The sequence below is a fragment of the Anneissia japonica genome, unplaced genomic scaffold (genome assembly GCF_011630105.1).
Source record: "Anneissia japonica isolate Jap-2015-1 unplaced genomic scaffold, ASM1163010v1 scaffold287707_len98911_cov140, whole genome shotgun sequence".
Classification (NCBI taxonomy): domain Eukaryota; kingdom Metazoa; phylum Echinodermata; class Crinoidea; order Comatulida; family Comatulidae; genus Anneissia; species Anneissia japonica.
In genome coordinates this window covers 96,158-111,357 of record NW_022685976.1, presented here as the reverse complement: position 1 = coordinate 111,357, position 15,200 = coordinate 96,158, and the positions used below count along the sequence as shown (strand labels likewise).

Below are 15,200 nucleotides of genomic sequence, written 5' to 3'. Positions count from 1 at the left end.
AAAAGATTAATTGAATTGAATACAGGTTGTAAAACACTGATGTTTTGTTAACACCGATGATTACAAACGCAAAACCTAAAAGGTTCTTAAAAGAAGGAAAAATAACTGCAAGTGAAAAAGAATTTATGTTTCCTACCGCTGAGCAGTTCCCAGGCTTAATTGCTTGCCTAAAATGCACAAACCCGATTAGTGAAATATTGTGAGCTTCCAGCATGAAATATCATTGTAGTTGGTCTGTTGATGACTTTTAATGAGTAGATAACACAGTTCCTTTTTGTACACTGCAAAGCTTTTATTTAGCATTAACTACTCTACAGTACATATTTACAATTGACTAACTCTGGGTTTCTCAGATGTTAAAGAACCTTTAGAGTGGAGTCAGCTCTTAATCTACTTCTACTATTCTCTCTCTTTCTGATATCCTCTGTGTCAGTGAAGTGGGGTGTTTGCCTATATTATACTCAAGGTACTGGGGGTGTGTCTAGATTTAAGTCACCCCATACTTTTAGAGTTTCTGATTGGACCATAGAGAAATTCTTTCTCTATGATTTAATAGCTTTTTTACTAAAAAGTTGCTAATAAGGATATATTACAAACTTCATGACAGCTTAAAAAATTTCAATCATAGATTCATAGTGTGTGAAAGGCCAAGTCCAATTCACTAGGGTGAAGTTATAAATGACCAAATTGTATGATAGATTATCTGTATATTCAGGTAGACTATTCAAGCTGTCAAGTCAATTTAAGACATTTAACAGATGAAGGGGTATAGATGATGATGATAATTCAAATAGTTATATAAGTTAATATTATTGAAACTTAATACTACATTACATTAGCCTCTCAGGCCCACTGTCGACAACAAAAATACAATTTGCTATAATGTTGCATGCCATCTAGCCAATATTTTGAAACTACTCTACTGTACATATCAATGATGACACCTCATCAATTGAAACTTTCATTCATTTGATGTGGTATCTTCATAAACCAAGACTTTTGTCACCGTGGCTTTAATAGTAGTGAAAGGTTGTCTTACAGCTGATGCAACCTTGAAAGAGAGAACTAAACTAAATGTAGATAACATCATTGAACTCTAGAATTTCTAGTAACCGCAACCTACATGTACTTCTCATTCAATGGCAAAATGTACAAACAAATTGAATGTACTGTATGGCGATGGGCAGCCCACTCAACCATATAATGGCCAACCTGTACCTAGAATGATTAGAGCAACATGCAATAAATACAACACCACATAAAATCAAGCCTTCTGGAAACAGTATGTCCATGAAGTATTGGCTATCATTCCCAAAGGTACTTCACAAACACTAAACATGTATTTAAACAATCGATGCTAAGAACACCAAATTCACCACTCATGGACGACAACAAAATATTCTTATACATGTTCATAACACTCGATGGAACAGTTATTACATCTGTATTTTGGAAGCTCACTCACACCAATTAACATCAACATTTTAATTCACATCATCCACTCGAACATACTATTTACGCGTAAAGTGCGTCCTGCACTGTTCGAAAATCCTAGCTAAGGCAATGTGTGCTATATAAATATAACATTATTATTATTGATTGTAAAGATAAGATAAGATAAGATACATTTATTGCTCTAAGTAGGAAATTCAGTTCTCGCATTAAAATACAATTGACAGCAAAAAATTAAAACAATGATCAAATATAATAAACTATAATAATTACAATGTAAAAGAGGTCAAACAGTGACCATTAAAACATTAAAAGTCACCAAAACATTATTATTATCATTACTATTATTATTATTATTATTACAGTTACTACCGTTTTTCATTTTCATCATCATTATTATAATTCATCTTTTAAATGTTTTGTTAAAAACTCTTACACCTTGGGGAAGGAATGAGGAAGAATAGCGGCATGTGCGCGCTGCCTCAGTCTAATATTCATCGAAGCATTATATAGAAAAGTCATTACCTCCACCTATCCAATTTTTGTTCCAACAAATTTACTTCTCAATTTCCAAGTACAGTATAAGACAGTATTTAATTACTGACTTATCAGTAGATGAAGACTCAGTCGGTTTTGCAGCTATAGTCAATAATAATAGCCTTAATGCATCAGGCTTCCCCAATATGGAGAAACATTTCTATTTTTCATTAAGTGTACACCTTCTGCGATTTAGAGAACACATCACTCTTTAAAAAAAATAACCATGTCTTCTTTTTTTGCTTTTTTTACTTTTACTGTTCCTGTCCCATGTTGTTAGGTTTCGTTGTTTTTTTAATGTATATCAGATTTTATATTGATTTTTATTATGTATTTTTAATGTTATAAATATATCATATAATAATATCCAAATTAGAGTACCTTCAACAGTGACAGTAAACCTGCAGCGATCATTGAAGTTACCACTTGAATCTGTTGCATTGTACTGCACTGTTGTGTCACCAATCACAAACATATTGTCACCAGAGGTGTAATCAGACTCTGGTTCTGGTGTCTCTCCAGAATTATCAGTAGCTGTTGGCTCCGTCCATGTGACGTTGATAGCAACTGGTTCCCCATTTGTTGTGTTAACTGTTATATTCATTGGACAATCTACAATCTCAGGGTTCTCTTGATCTTTGAAAAAAAATTGGTAAATTAAACTGAAAATATCATCTTAGAAACATTGTATTTTAGCCTAACAACAAGCCCTGATAAACAACAATACAATAACATTGCTACAATCTATAGTAATGTGATCAAATATCGTAATTGTAGACTTTTGAACTTATAGGATGAGGAATTTGCTTCCACATCGGAATAATTTGATTAAAGGAGAATCTTTTTTAAATTTCAGTTTTTGTGAACAAATTGAGACCGGAATGTGAAGAAACAAGGGAGTCATTAAGTGCAATAACAACTATCAAAATCCAAATCATAATACCCATGTATTAGTGCAAGTCAGGCTATATGCTATGTGTCAGAGATCTGGGAAGCTAGTAACCTGTCTCTTATACACATCTAGTCCTTGGTACCTTGAATGTATTATTTTTTATATATTTTCAAATACTATAATTTCCCATGGTATTTATTTCTCAACATTGTTATGTATTGTGTTTAACAAAATACTTTTAAACCACTAATTAATTACTACGTTTAGCACGTATTTTACGACACCATAACTTAGTAGGGCCTATTAGCCTACCCTCAATTTGTATTGTGACATAGCATGTAGCTTCATTTCCTGTGGGAGATCCATTGTCAGTGAAGATGTATTCAACTATAGTTTCTCCAATTGGAAATACACCAATAGTGACAGTAACATCATAAGCTGCATCAATTGTCATGCTATCTGGATCAATGTCTGTATAGTTGGTTGAGAACATGGCAACTTGAACATTATCAGTGACATTAAGGTTGTAGCTGACGGTGCCATTTGGTTTTCCCTCATCAGTCACACCAGTAACTAGTGATGGACAACTTGGAACAGGTGGTTCTTTGTCTGGAAATAAGAATATTTTTAATAACAGACGTATTCGACAATCATAACTGGCGGCGGCAGCAGCAGCAATAAAAATAATAATAAATGTTCAGAAAAGTGTGATTCTGAACACAGCAAGAATCCTCAGGAAGGTCCTAGAAGTTTCACCAAGCTTCAGGAATAATGTAATTCCATTGGATATTGATCCAATGTGCGATACCAATAATAGTAATAATACGGTAACTAGAATATACCCGTGCTCCACACGGTGTTGATTGAGTGGGGAAAGGTGGCGATGTTGTACATTGTTGAATAGGGAAGTTGAGGAGGCAATCGTTGTGGATGTTATGGTTACCATGTCATTATTTTTCTAAAGGACGTCTTTGTAGTTAAAGTTTCGAGTGTCTTTGCTGAATAGTCCTTGTGAAAAATTTATTGTGCAGTGTGATCAAGGGTGGATCCAGAATGTTTCAAACGGGTGTTATATAGTATTAAGATAACTTACAAATATAGGCCGAATCAATTATACCATTGGACTGAACATTTACTTCACTACCCCATAACTTCACTAACCCAGTGGGCATCTGTTAAATGTCTCCTTAACTATTGTATATGAAGTCTTTGACAGGAAAATAGCCAATTCATGACAAAAAGCCCAAGTGGTCAACTCCTTGCATTTGATTTATAAAATAAGCTCAGTTGAGAGACAGCTTGTCAGTAAATATAAGTTCACTTTTATCCCCAAAGTTTTTATAGTATCTAACCAATAGAAACTCCCCAAAATGATGTAATGGTCAAATGATTTGGATAAGGTGATATCTTTCAACCAATCAGAAGAAGTCCACCACATCCCAACTTGGTATCAAAAGTAAAGTATTAGTTATACTACTGTACTAGACTTCCTTCTGATACTTTTGAAGGCAACACCACGTCAAACGGGGTCAGTGCATTTGTCCGAAGGTCCTTTGGTCCGAAAGGCCTTTGGTCCGAAGGTCCGTTGGTCCGAAAGGACATTGATCCGAAGGTCCGTTGGTCCGAAGTAATTAGTTCAAATATAGACAAAAATGTATTTGAAGAAAACACATGTTCGCGACCACCATGTAGGTCTATATTGGTTAACAATATACAATTATTGCTAGCATGACTTGTCAGCTTAGTTTATGTATATTTTTTTACAAAGTATTAGAAATTGAAAAGATTCCAAGCGAATGGTGCTTAAGTATATAACTTCCTAATGTTTAAGCAGAAGACAGAAAAGATTTTAATAACAATAGGGAATTCAAGTAACTTCCTTCCGGCGTTTGAAAAATCTTAACAGATTTATTTACTTATGGGCAATGGGAAACAGTTAAGTACTTTCTCACTTTTACAAAGTAGATACATTGACAGTGGTGGCGAAAGCATCTAGGGTGAGGGGGTGGGGGAGGAAATGAAGGGCAAGGTATGATTTTTTTTGGGGGGGGGGACAAGTTCCCCGACGAGTTAGCATGGTCGGGTGTCAATTAAAAATGTTTCAAAAGTGGTCCATGGTGTTATTCAATCGATTCTAAATAGATAGTCTACTAATATGAAATTTTTTTTTCTTCTTCCCGACGAATTGTGTTTTTTTTTCTACTCTTCTTGGGGGGGGGGGAGCAACAAATTTTCTAGGGGGAATTTCCCCCCCCCTTTTTTTTTCCGTGTAGTGCCGCCACTGCACATTCAAAGCAAATAAAAGAAGCACTAGACACGATTCGTATCATAGTACATTGAGTTTTAATTAATAATACTACTGGTAATAGTTCAAATGAAATTCTTACTGGGAACATCTCCCTATGCACGATCGAGACAGGAATTTTATTGATGTGAGCCAGATTTTCGTAGATTTCGCAAAATGAAGGAAATATATATTTTTTTTTTAGATGAGGCAGTGAAAATGGATGCGGGAGGTGACAAGAAAATAGTATTTTTTCTTTTTTTACTTGGCCTTTTTGTTGTTTGGGAAAATATTTGGGAATATTTTTTTAGGAAAGTGATCTTTCCTAATTTACTCCACAAATTGTAAAGAATTGTTTTACTGCCATATAACCTGCATACCTGGAAAATTTCGGACCAACGGGCCTTTCTTGTAAATATTGTACGTACAGTTTGTGTAGTGTTGTAGTATAGAGAATAAACAGAAACAGTTTGTCTCCGAGTCAGTTTACAAGTACAAGTACCTCCATAGCAAAGTTTGATAGTGAGCGAGTGAGAGAAGAAAGACAAACTCCGCTAACACTACATAGTGGACAACTATAATATAGACCTAAAGAACAATTATAATATTACATGGGGGCGGGGAAGCACACAACAGTTTCAGAATAATTTAATAAGCGAATAGCACATACATGCTGCATTGAAATTTTTAAAAAATTAGTGGTAAAACGGGGTGGGAGCCCTTCCCTGTGACGTCCATATCCCCTACTGGATCTTTCTGTTGTTTTGGGCTACCCTCTTGTAAGTGAAAGCACAGCAATATACAGTAGGCCTAGCCTATTTGGGCATAAGAGAAGTGTTTCTCTTGAATCAAGGTGGATGCATGTAAGGCTATGTATCCGAACCACTGACATTCAAAAGTAGATAAACATTGTCCCGAACCGAAATGCAACGTAAATTTGAGGTATTGATTGGTGGAGCTGGCTTGACCCTAAACTAAACTTTAGTGTCGCTATCTATCTTAATGAACTATCCAAATCGACCCGGATTCAAAAGATAGAGGATAGGCCCTATAGGTATGCTAACTAAACTGAACCTAGGCCCATAGGTCTAGGCCTGCCAAGATCATTTCGGTCGCGCTTCGTTTCGGCCGCGCTTCATTTCGGTCGCAGTTTGTTTTCAACAAATACAGTATATGGAGTGCCAATGGAGTTGTGAAAATGCCAAATTTAATATAACTAGGCCTAATTATCATTGTAAGTTCGTCAATCGGTTTATCATACTTTTTTTTAAATTTATGTTTTGTTGTCTTTCCACTAAGTAACAACATAGGCTACTTAAAAGCAAATAAAATTAAAAATTTCAAGTGAAGAATGATAATGTGTGTATTATTCGTTTATTTCTTTAATTGTGTTTCCTTCAATTCTCTTGGTATGTTTTATTCAAACTCTGGAAGCTGCGAGAAAAATTAATTTATTGTATAAAAAGATCGGATTAAATATTGTAATTATTATTATATAATTAATGCTTGGGGTACACCACGTAGATAGTTCTGAAAAGAACTGTTGTTGTTGGTTGAGAATATCTCGACGTTTCGGTTGACTTGCTTCAACCGTCTTCAGGAGAATAATATCTGCAGATATCTCAAACAGGGAAATACTTATATGTTTGAGTGATGAGACTTGCTGCTGATTGGTTGAAAACTAAACAAAGGCTGAGCCTACCAGTGAAAAGCTATACAAAAGCTAAAATTCAAGGTCTGAATAGAAGGGCAGGGCTTGGCTAGAAAGCCAAGACAGTGGCATTGTTCTAGCTGGGGGAAGGAAAGCCAAAAACAATGGCATAGTTTCCAGTGTAGAAGGAAAGATTTGGCGGGAAAAATTTGGTTTAGGTCCGGTTAAACTTGGACAAACAAATATAGCTGATGACAAATCCAATATCTTTAGTCTGGTTGTAAAACTGCTGAAATGAACTTTAGCGGGAAAAAAGTAAAGGAAAATTAATTTTTGGTTTTTCTGAATCAGCATACTCTATAGTGTCTCAGAAAAAAAATCCCCATGCCTGGGGCTTGGGCAATTTTTTTTACAGCACTTTGAAATTTGGACTTAAAATACCCTATTTTAAACTATTTAAGATGGGGGTAGGGGAAATAAATTTATGTTTTTGGTCACTTTTACATATACTGTGGATATGAAATGTAACAAAAACTTAGCTAAATGGTTACTCATCACTCTTGATGATGATGATGAATGATGAGAATCATCCCTCTCATCCTCACCCTTGTCCTTATCTTCATTCTCGTTCTTCTCATCTTCATCATCCTCATGATGATGGTAGTGACTGATGAAGGGGATAATGATGAAAATGATGATGGTAATGATGATGATGATAATAATGAGGATGATGGTAATGATGATTATGATTATGGTGATTAAGATAAGAATGATGATGAGGAGGATGAGGATGATGCGACTGATGAGGAGAAGGAAGATGATGAGGTAGATGACGATTGATGATGGATGATGATGAGGAAGAAAATGATGCTGATAAGGATGGTGAGGATAATGATAATAAGGAGAAGGATTAGGATGATGATGATTATGATTGATGATAATGGTCGTTGATGAGGGTGATCGTGATAATGATGAGGATGATTGATGAGAATGATGTTGATGAGGTTAATGATGACGAATAATGAGAAACACCCCGTCTGCCCCTCATCCTCATCTTCATTCTTGTCGTCCTCATCCTCTTCATTTTCATCCTCATGATGAGGATGATGATTGATAATGATGATTAATAAGGATGATGATGATGTGGTCGATGATGAGGATAAGGATGATGATGGATGATGATGATAGATGATGATTGTAATGAGGATGATGATGAGGATGATAATGAAAATGATGATGATAATGAGGACTATGATGATGAATGAGTGATGATGATAAATATAATAAGGATGAGGTTGATGATGATGAGAATAAGGATGATGATGGATGAGGATGATTAGTAGGATGAAGGTGATGATGTTAACAATGATTGGTGAGGATGGTGATGATGGTGACGATGATGGATGAGGATCAATGCCATGGCCAGGATTTTCAAACGGTGTGGGACAATATCATAGCGGACCCACTTTACGTGTAAATTCAAACAATGTGGACCCATTTTACGCAAAAATATGAAATATCTGGACCAATTTTCTTAAATTTTACCCATATATAACTAAATATAAGGTATCTGGATCCATTTTATGCATAAAATTACATAATTTGGACCCTTTTTTAAAATGTGGACCATTTTTTGTGGACCCATTGGAAAAATGGTGTGGGACTGTCCCAACTGTGCCAATAGCTGGCTATGCCATTGATGATGATGAGGATGATGGATGAGGATGAATATGATGATGATGATGATGAAGAAAATGATGAAGAATGAGGAGGATGAAGATTATGAGGATGATGATAACGACGATAGATGATTGATAAGGACGTGATGAGGATGATGACGATGGATGAGTATGATGTGATGATGATTATGATGATCGTGATGATTACAACGATCGATGATAGTAAGGATGATTATAATGATTAGACAACAATGAGAATGATGATGACGATGACGAATAGGATGAGGATGATGATGATGGATGATGATAATACTGTAATTATATCAATAGTGGTAATAAAAATATTATAAATAATATTATTATATAACAGTAGTAACAATGTAATTCATTCTAATATTAAAATATAATTTTGAAATAACAGAAATACAATACAGTAACATATAAATAATATTATTATTGATTTCAACAATAATAAATAAGCATAATACTACTATTAAAATAATAATATTTATATATATTCTATATGTGATTGCTTTGATGAGATTGTATTTTGTACAATAGTAATAACAGTAATAATAATAATAATAATAATAATAATAATAATAATAATAATAATATAATAATCTTACAAAAATAACCATTTTCTCTGCCAAGATGAACGCAATCTTGGAAATTGGCATTATGATCATTTCAATTAAAATTGATAAAGACAGTAAAGAGTAACTAGTTAACTAAGTTTATTGTCAATTTTCACATTTATAGCAAAACTAGAGGTGAATAAATGCCATAGTTTTTTTTCAATTTACCTCGATATATATATATATATGTGTGTGTGTGTGTGTGTTTGTGTGTATGGATATATATTGTTTTGAAATTGCTCTGATAACAATACAGTTAAATTTACATTTTAAAAGAGTTTTACAGCCAAAATGACAGCCATCTTGGAATTTTTTGTAATGACGTCATTATTCTGATTAAATTTTTTAGCGAGGGTGAGGAGTAACAATTTAGCCAAGTTCTTGTTACATTTGATATACATAGCATATGTAAAAGTGACTAAAAACATACATTTATTTCCCCTACCCCCATCTTAATTAGCCCAAAATAGGATATTTTATGTCAAAAATTTAAAGTGCTATAAAAAAAATTGCTCAAGCTCTAAGAATGGGGATTTTTTTTCTGAGACACTATATGATATACTGATTCAGAAAAATCAAAAATAAATTTTTCTTTACTTTTTTCCCGCTAATTTCCTACTGCACCCAGGCTACTTGATGTACTGTATCATGTTTGTGAATTTCTATAGCTTCTCTGGTCCGTCTGGAATGCCAAGATGGTACAGTGGCTATCAGTTCAGATTTATCCCAACATACACGATGTTGTTGTGTGTGGAAGTGCATGACTATAGATGACTTCTGTTGTTCCCCTCTCCTGGCATGGCCTTGGTGTTCCTTGAGCCTGGTACGGAGATCACGACCTGTTTCACCAATGTAAACCTTTCCAACAAACTATCAAGGACTCTTCAAACTCACAAGGATAAGCCACCAGCAAATAGCCAGACAGGAGTTTATCGGATACTATGCGAATGCATCAAGATATTTGGTTGTCCATGTTTAACCGGACCTAAACCAAATTTTTCCCGCCAAATCTTTCCCTCTACACTGGAAACTATGCCATTGTTTTTGGCTTTCCTTCCCCCAGCTAGAACAATGCCACTGTCTTGGCTTTCTAGCTTTTCACTGGTAGGCTCAGCCTTTGTTTAGTTTTCAACCAATCAGCAGCAAGTCTCATCACTCAAACATATAAGTATTTCCCTGTTTGAGATCTCTGCAGATATTATTCTCCTGAAGACGGTTGAAGCAAGTCAACCGAAACGTCGAGATATTCTCAACCAACAACAACAGTTCTTTTCAGAACTATCTACGTGGTGTACCGCAAGCATTAATTATATATTATACTTCGCCATGCAAACCTTCAAACAGTAATTATTATTGTTTTAACTAAATTATGAAATAGATTTCAGATGGTAACAACATTCAATTCAATTAAAATCAGATACATTTTATTGACCATAATTATTAAAGAATAGTATATGAAAACGCAACAAAAAGAATAGCATGAAGCACATACTAAATTCCATTGTTTCAATCATAAGATCATGTTTCAATCATGAATATATCACTGTAAATGGAAGAAAGAGAATATGTTAGTAGAAAGATAAAATGTCGTTAGTAGAAAGATAGCAAAACGGAAATACAAAAAAAATACTTTGGCCTATGATAAAAAAACTGATTGACGAACTACTGGTATGTTATAATAATATATAGGGCCTAGGCATATTAAATTTTGCATTTTCGCAACTCCTTCGGCGCTCCATATATTTGTTCGAAATAAACCGCGACCGAAATGAGGCACAACCGAAACGAAGCGCGGCTGAAATGATCGGCTACCCCTACTAGGCCTAGGCCTATCTCTCATCGACATCTGAATCATAGGCTAGGCTAGTGCCTGTGCAGGGCTAGCCGGTATGGTTAGGCCGAGGTTATATCATGGCTTGTGTCCAAGTGTATCTTTATTTTTACCTGATCGACTTCTAAAGCATGCCATTTATTGCTGATGTTTTTGAGCCATAAAACTACAATAATATCCAGTATTTAATGCAATAGGTCACAGGTGGGCTGCCGTCAACAATTTTTTGAAACAATGAATGTAAAACCCTATGTTTGCGGCCCACCAATGAAAACACCTTGTTTTTTACGGCCCGACACCAATAATATGTAAGAAGTAACATTAAAACTGAGAACAAAGGTGATGTAAAAGCAGTGATTGGAGGTTTTTGGAAGCTCACTGGAACATCAAAGTTTGGGGGCGGCCCTCAGTGTTAAATCAAAAGTTCACTATGCCCCTCCGACCGATTTTTATGCCCACCCCTGCAATAGGTACAGTTGTGGGAACATGCTTGTCACTTATTGGCCTATTCGACTGGTTCATTTCATTGATTACGAATTTTCGTTGAGTATTATTTTCATTCAACTGGTTCGTAAAATAGACTTCGCTGACAACACAAATTTACGTAACCAGAATGCGTTAAATTATGCACGTGACCAAAAAAATTTGGCCAATTGGTCAGTTTAGCAACAACATTTGCGTTAATATAATTTAGATTAAATTTCAGAAAATAAAAATTGAGCCACAATGAAGTAAAAAAATTAGGCTAACAGAATTCAAGAACTGAATAAAAACATTTTTTCACGAAAAACCCATACTGCCACAATCGAAGCATTTTCTAATTGTTAAATATATACATATGTCTAGGCCCATACATAAAACAAACAATAAAACAAGGAAATGATGATGACATAATTAATGTCGAAATATTGAATCCCAACACGATGGCGTGTATTTCAATACTTGGAGTATGTATTTTACTTTCTTATCTGAGATTAATCAGTGGACCTTTCGGTTAAAACAAGGAAAATTATAAATAAAATAGTAGTAATTATTAATGAGATGAATCAGCATATATTAAATCAACTTCAGTGCGTCTATGCAAAACCTGTTTTTTTAAATAAAGATGTTATCTATTTTATTCTGTTTTAAAAATTAATCTTATAAATTTTAAGTTTATTTTCAATGATAATTTTATTCACATAATTCAAGTTTTCAATGTTAATATGGTTGATAAATAGTATATAAAATACAGGGCCGTCGGAACCGTACCGGCAGCACCGGCTATGGCCGGACCACTTTTTCTTTAAAAAAAGTAAAAATAAATAAATAGGCTAAAAGCTTAAAGGTCTTTGTAGAAAAAGACCTTCAATCCCAGCACACAACAGGTTCAGAATAGAAAAGTGAGTAGCACATAGCATTAATGTGTTTAAAATTTAGTGGCAAAAACAAGGGGGAATGTGCCGCAGCCGGCGTGGGCAGAACCTCTACATTTGTCATTTTGGTAAAATATAAATATTTAAGTCTGAATGAGTATCATAACCATAATTTGTTTTGCTCCAACTATAGAGTCCTATGAGATTTGCGGCGCCTGTGGGGTGTCTCGGAGAGTGCATGGAGGAAATATAATATATTTCCTCCATGGGGAGTGGTAGCATATTTCCCGTCTAGCGGAAGTCAATAATTGTAACGAGAACACTGCTTTGAAACAGCATTTTTACCAGCAGAGAGTGCCATTTCCGAGTGTCTAGAGGGGTCGGTTTCTAAAATTTGCTCACCTCAGCCCCAACCATGGTGGGGCTGAGGTGCGTATGGTCTACAGTGACGGGTCTGAGCCGGTCTCTTCCCGACTCCCTTAAATTTGTTCAAAAAAGGGAGAAAAAAGGAAAATGTAGGCCTAAAACTTAAATTAAGTCTGCGATTGCCATTTCCGGCCATCTAAAGGTGTCATAATCTTAAATTTTCTTACCTCAGTCCCAACCACAGTAGGGCTAAGGTGGTTTAGATTTTCGATCTGTCAAAATCCATCCCTAGGCCCCCCTGTATTTTGAAATCCTGGATCCGCCACTGGACTACCTATTGGGTCCTTCCCCCGTTAGAAAATTTCTGGATCCGCACCAGCCAGCTTCCTGAGTATAGTACGGTAATACTATCGAAGTAAACTTTGAGGAAAACATAAGATACCTGTATAATATTTCGTTCATGGTTGGCAAATAAACGGAGCCTAAAATGTCTAGCTATGTACAGGCTTTAAAACGATGGCTAGACCCGTGTGAATATTGTCCAATGCATTGTAAGATAATGAATACGATTTTTGATTCCGGCAAACACTAGTTGTGTAGAGTAGTAAAGAATAGCCTAGATTGGGTCGTGGCAAGTCGTGGGTTGACAGTGCGAGAGATCCGATGTTCGCGCATATACATCTTCACTGTCGTCACGCTCGGTTCTCAAATATGCCTTCTATTTTACCGATTTTACGTGTGCATCTGTGGCCCAATTTTTGTCAAAATACATGTCTGTTTTAGATTTTATGTTGTAATGTTAATTTCGGATGCGGTATTTCTCGAAATTTTACTTGAGTAAAAGGAAGACCTTTGAACAACACAACATAATTTTTTTTAGCCTAATCATAGAGTACAGGTATAATATATACGGTACAATATATTGAATTTCATAATTAATAATTAACACAATTACACTAATAAAAATGCCTAAAAAATAAAATTTATTAAATAAAAATTGAACTAAAAAGCGCATTTTCGGGAATCTACAACAGAAACAAAATTTTCCGAGGAAGGACGTCTGGACCCCGAACGGCACCCCCTCCCACTTTTCTCCAACCACCCTTACACTCCCCTAGAATGGCCGGACCACTTTCAAAATGCTTCCGACGGCTATGAATATAATAATAATAATAATAATAATAATAATAATGAAGGTGCTCGAATAATGCTTTTATAAGGAATTAATAATACTTCAACTAGAAATTGCAAATTGCAAGTGAAGTGCTGCGAAGTTCAACTGCATATAAATGTTCTTCGAACAAAATTATTTATGCGAGTCAAGTGAAAACTGCATATAAATGTTCTTCGAACAAAATTATTTATGCGAGTCAAGTGAAAATAATGAATAATAAAACTATAACAAACAATATGAGACACGACCCATTGTCTATATTAGAACACTTCTCATTGGGTAACAAAGTCGTAATTTTTCATTTTTGTCAAAAAGTGTCTATAGTGTGGTGAATTATGGTTTAGGTTTTTTTAATAAAGTTTCAAAAATTTCTATGTATGTGAAAAATGTAGTTGATTACCAAAGGTTACAATATTTATTTTGAAGACTGCATGGTCTAGGAAGTGTACATTTTTTATGGGGCAAGTTTCCAAGGGCGGGTTTTCTAGGGGCGAGTTGATTGCCAAAGAGTGTTGCCAAAGTGCGAGCCAGCGTGTTATTTGATCACATGTGCGAGACATAACACAAGTGTGAGCCAGCGGGCCATGACGTCACGACAATAGATAGAGACGTTAGCCAGTTGTGCGAGATTTGTGGAGTACAATTCAAAAAACAACTATAGGTCTAATAATGAATTATTGTGATGTTAAATAGACAATGTTAGCTATCAAGGAGCGACGTTGTTTTTCATTGGGACCTTCGTCTTCAAGGCTAGGCCTATACCATCCTAGCTAGTCTAGGCCTAGAGTAGGATAAGGCTAGTGCGACATGCGGACGTTGGTACGAGTAGGTTAGTCTACAAATGTCGCCTAAAGTAATTGATTTTACCCGGAAGAACGAAAGAAGGAAACTCCGCTTTTTAATCGTCTTAGGCACTCGTTTTTTGACAAACAATGACCTTACAGAGGTCAAATTGCTGTCAAGAATATGAATTGGCTGCTTCGCAGCAATAATACTTCAATAGGCCTATTGATTGATAGATTGATATAAACATTGTGACCTATAACTACAATTTATTAATATATTTTAATAAATAAATCCTGCAACAAATTTTTCAGGTCAGAAATTGGCTTCAAAAAGCAGTAATTTTTCAATCGCGATCTTTGTATTTGTTGGTCCATTGAAATACCAAGGATAAACATATAATAATTAGTTTATAGCTTTTATTATAGTTATAATAATATATATATATGTATATGTATGTATAATTATAATTATTATATACATATATTATTATATTTTCATAATATATATATATAATTTAATAGAAAAATAGGATAAACCCAGAAACAACATGTCACA

General features: G+C 34.9%; 1 protein-coding gene across 1 annotated transcript in view; it reads right to left on the bottom strand.

The window, feature by feature from the left end:
• Positions 1-2,370: 2,370 nt before the first annotated feature.
• Positions 2,371-15,200, bottom strand: part of LOC117113278 (hyalin-like) — a gene marked incomplete at its 3' end in the record, with an annotated part of 27,321 nt that continues 14,491 nt past the window's right edge. Inside the window, exons 5-6 of the mRNA XM_033256578.1 lie at positions 3,194-3,490; positions 2,371-2,625 (exon numbers count right to left, since the gene is read on the bottom strand). Of these exons, the coding sequence (XP_033112469.1) occupies positions 2,371-2,625; positions 3,194-3,490 (552 nt within the window). The remainder of the gene's footprint in view (positions 2,626-3,193; positions 3,491-15,200) is intronic.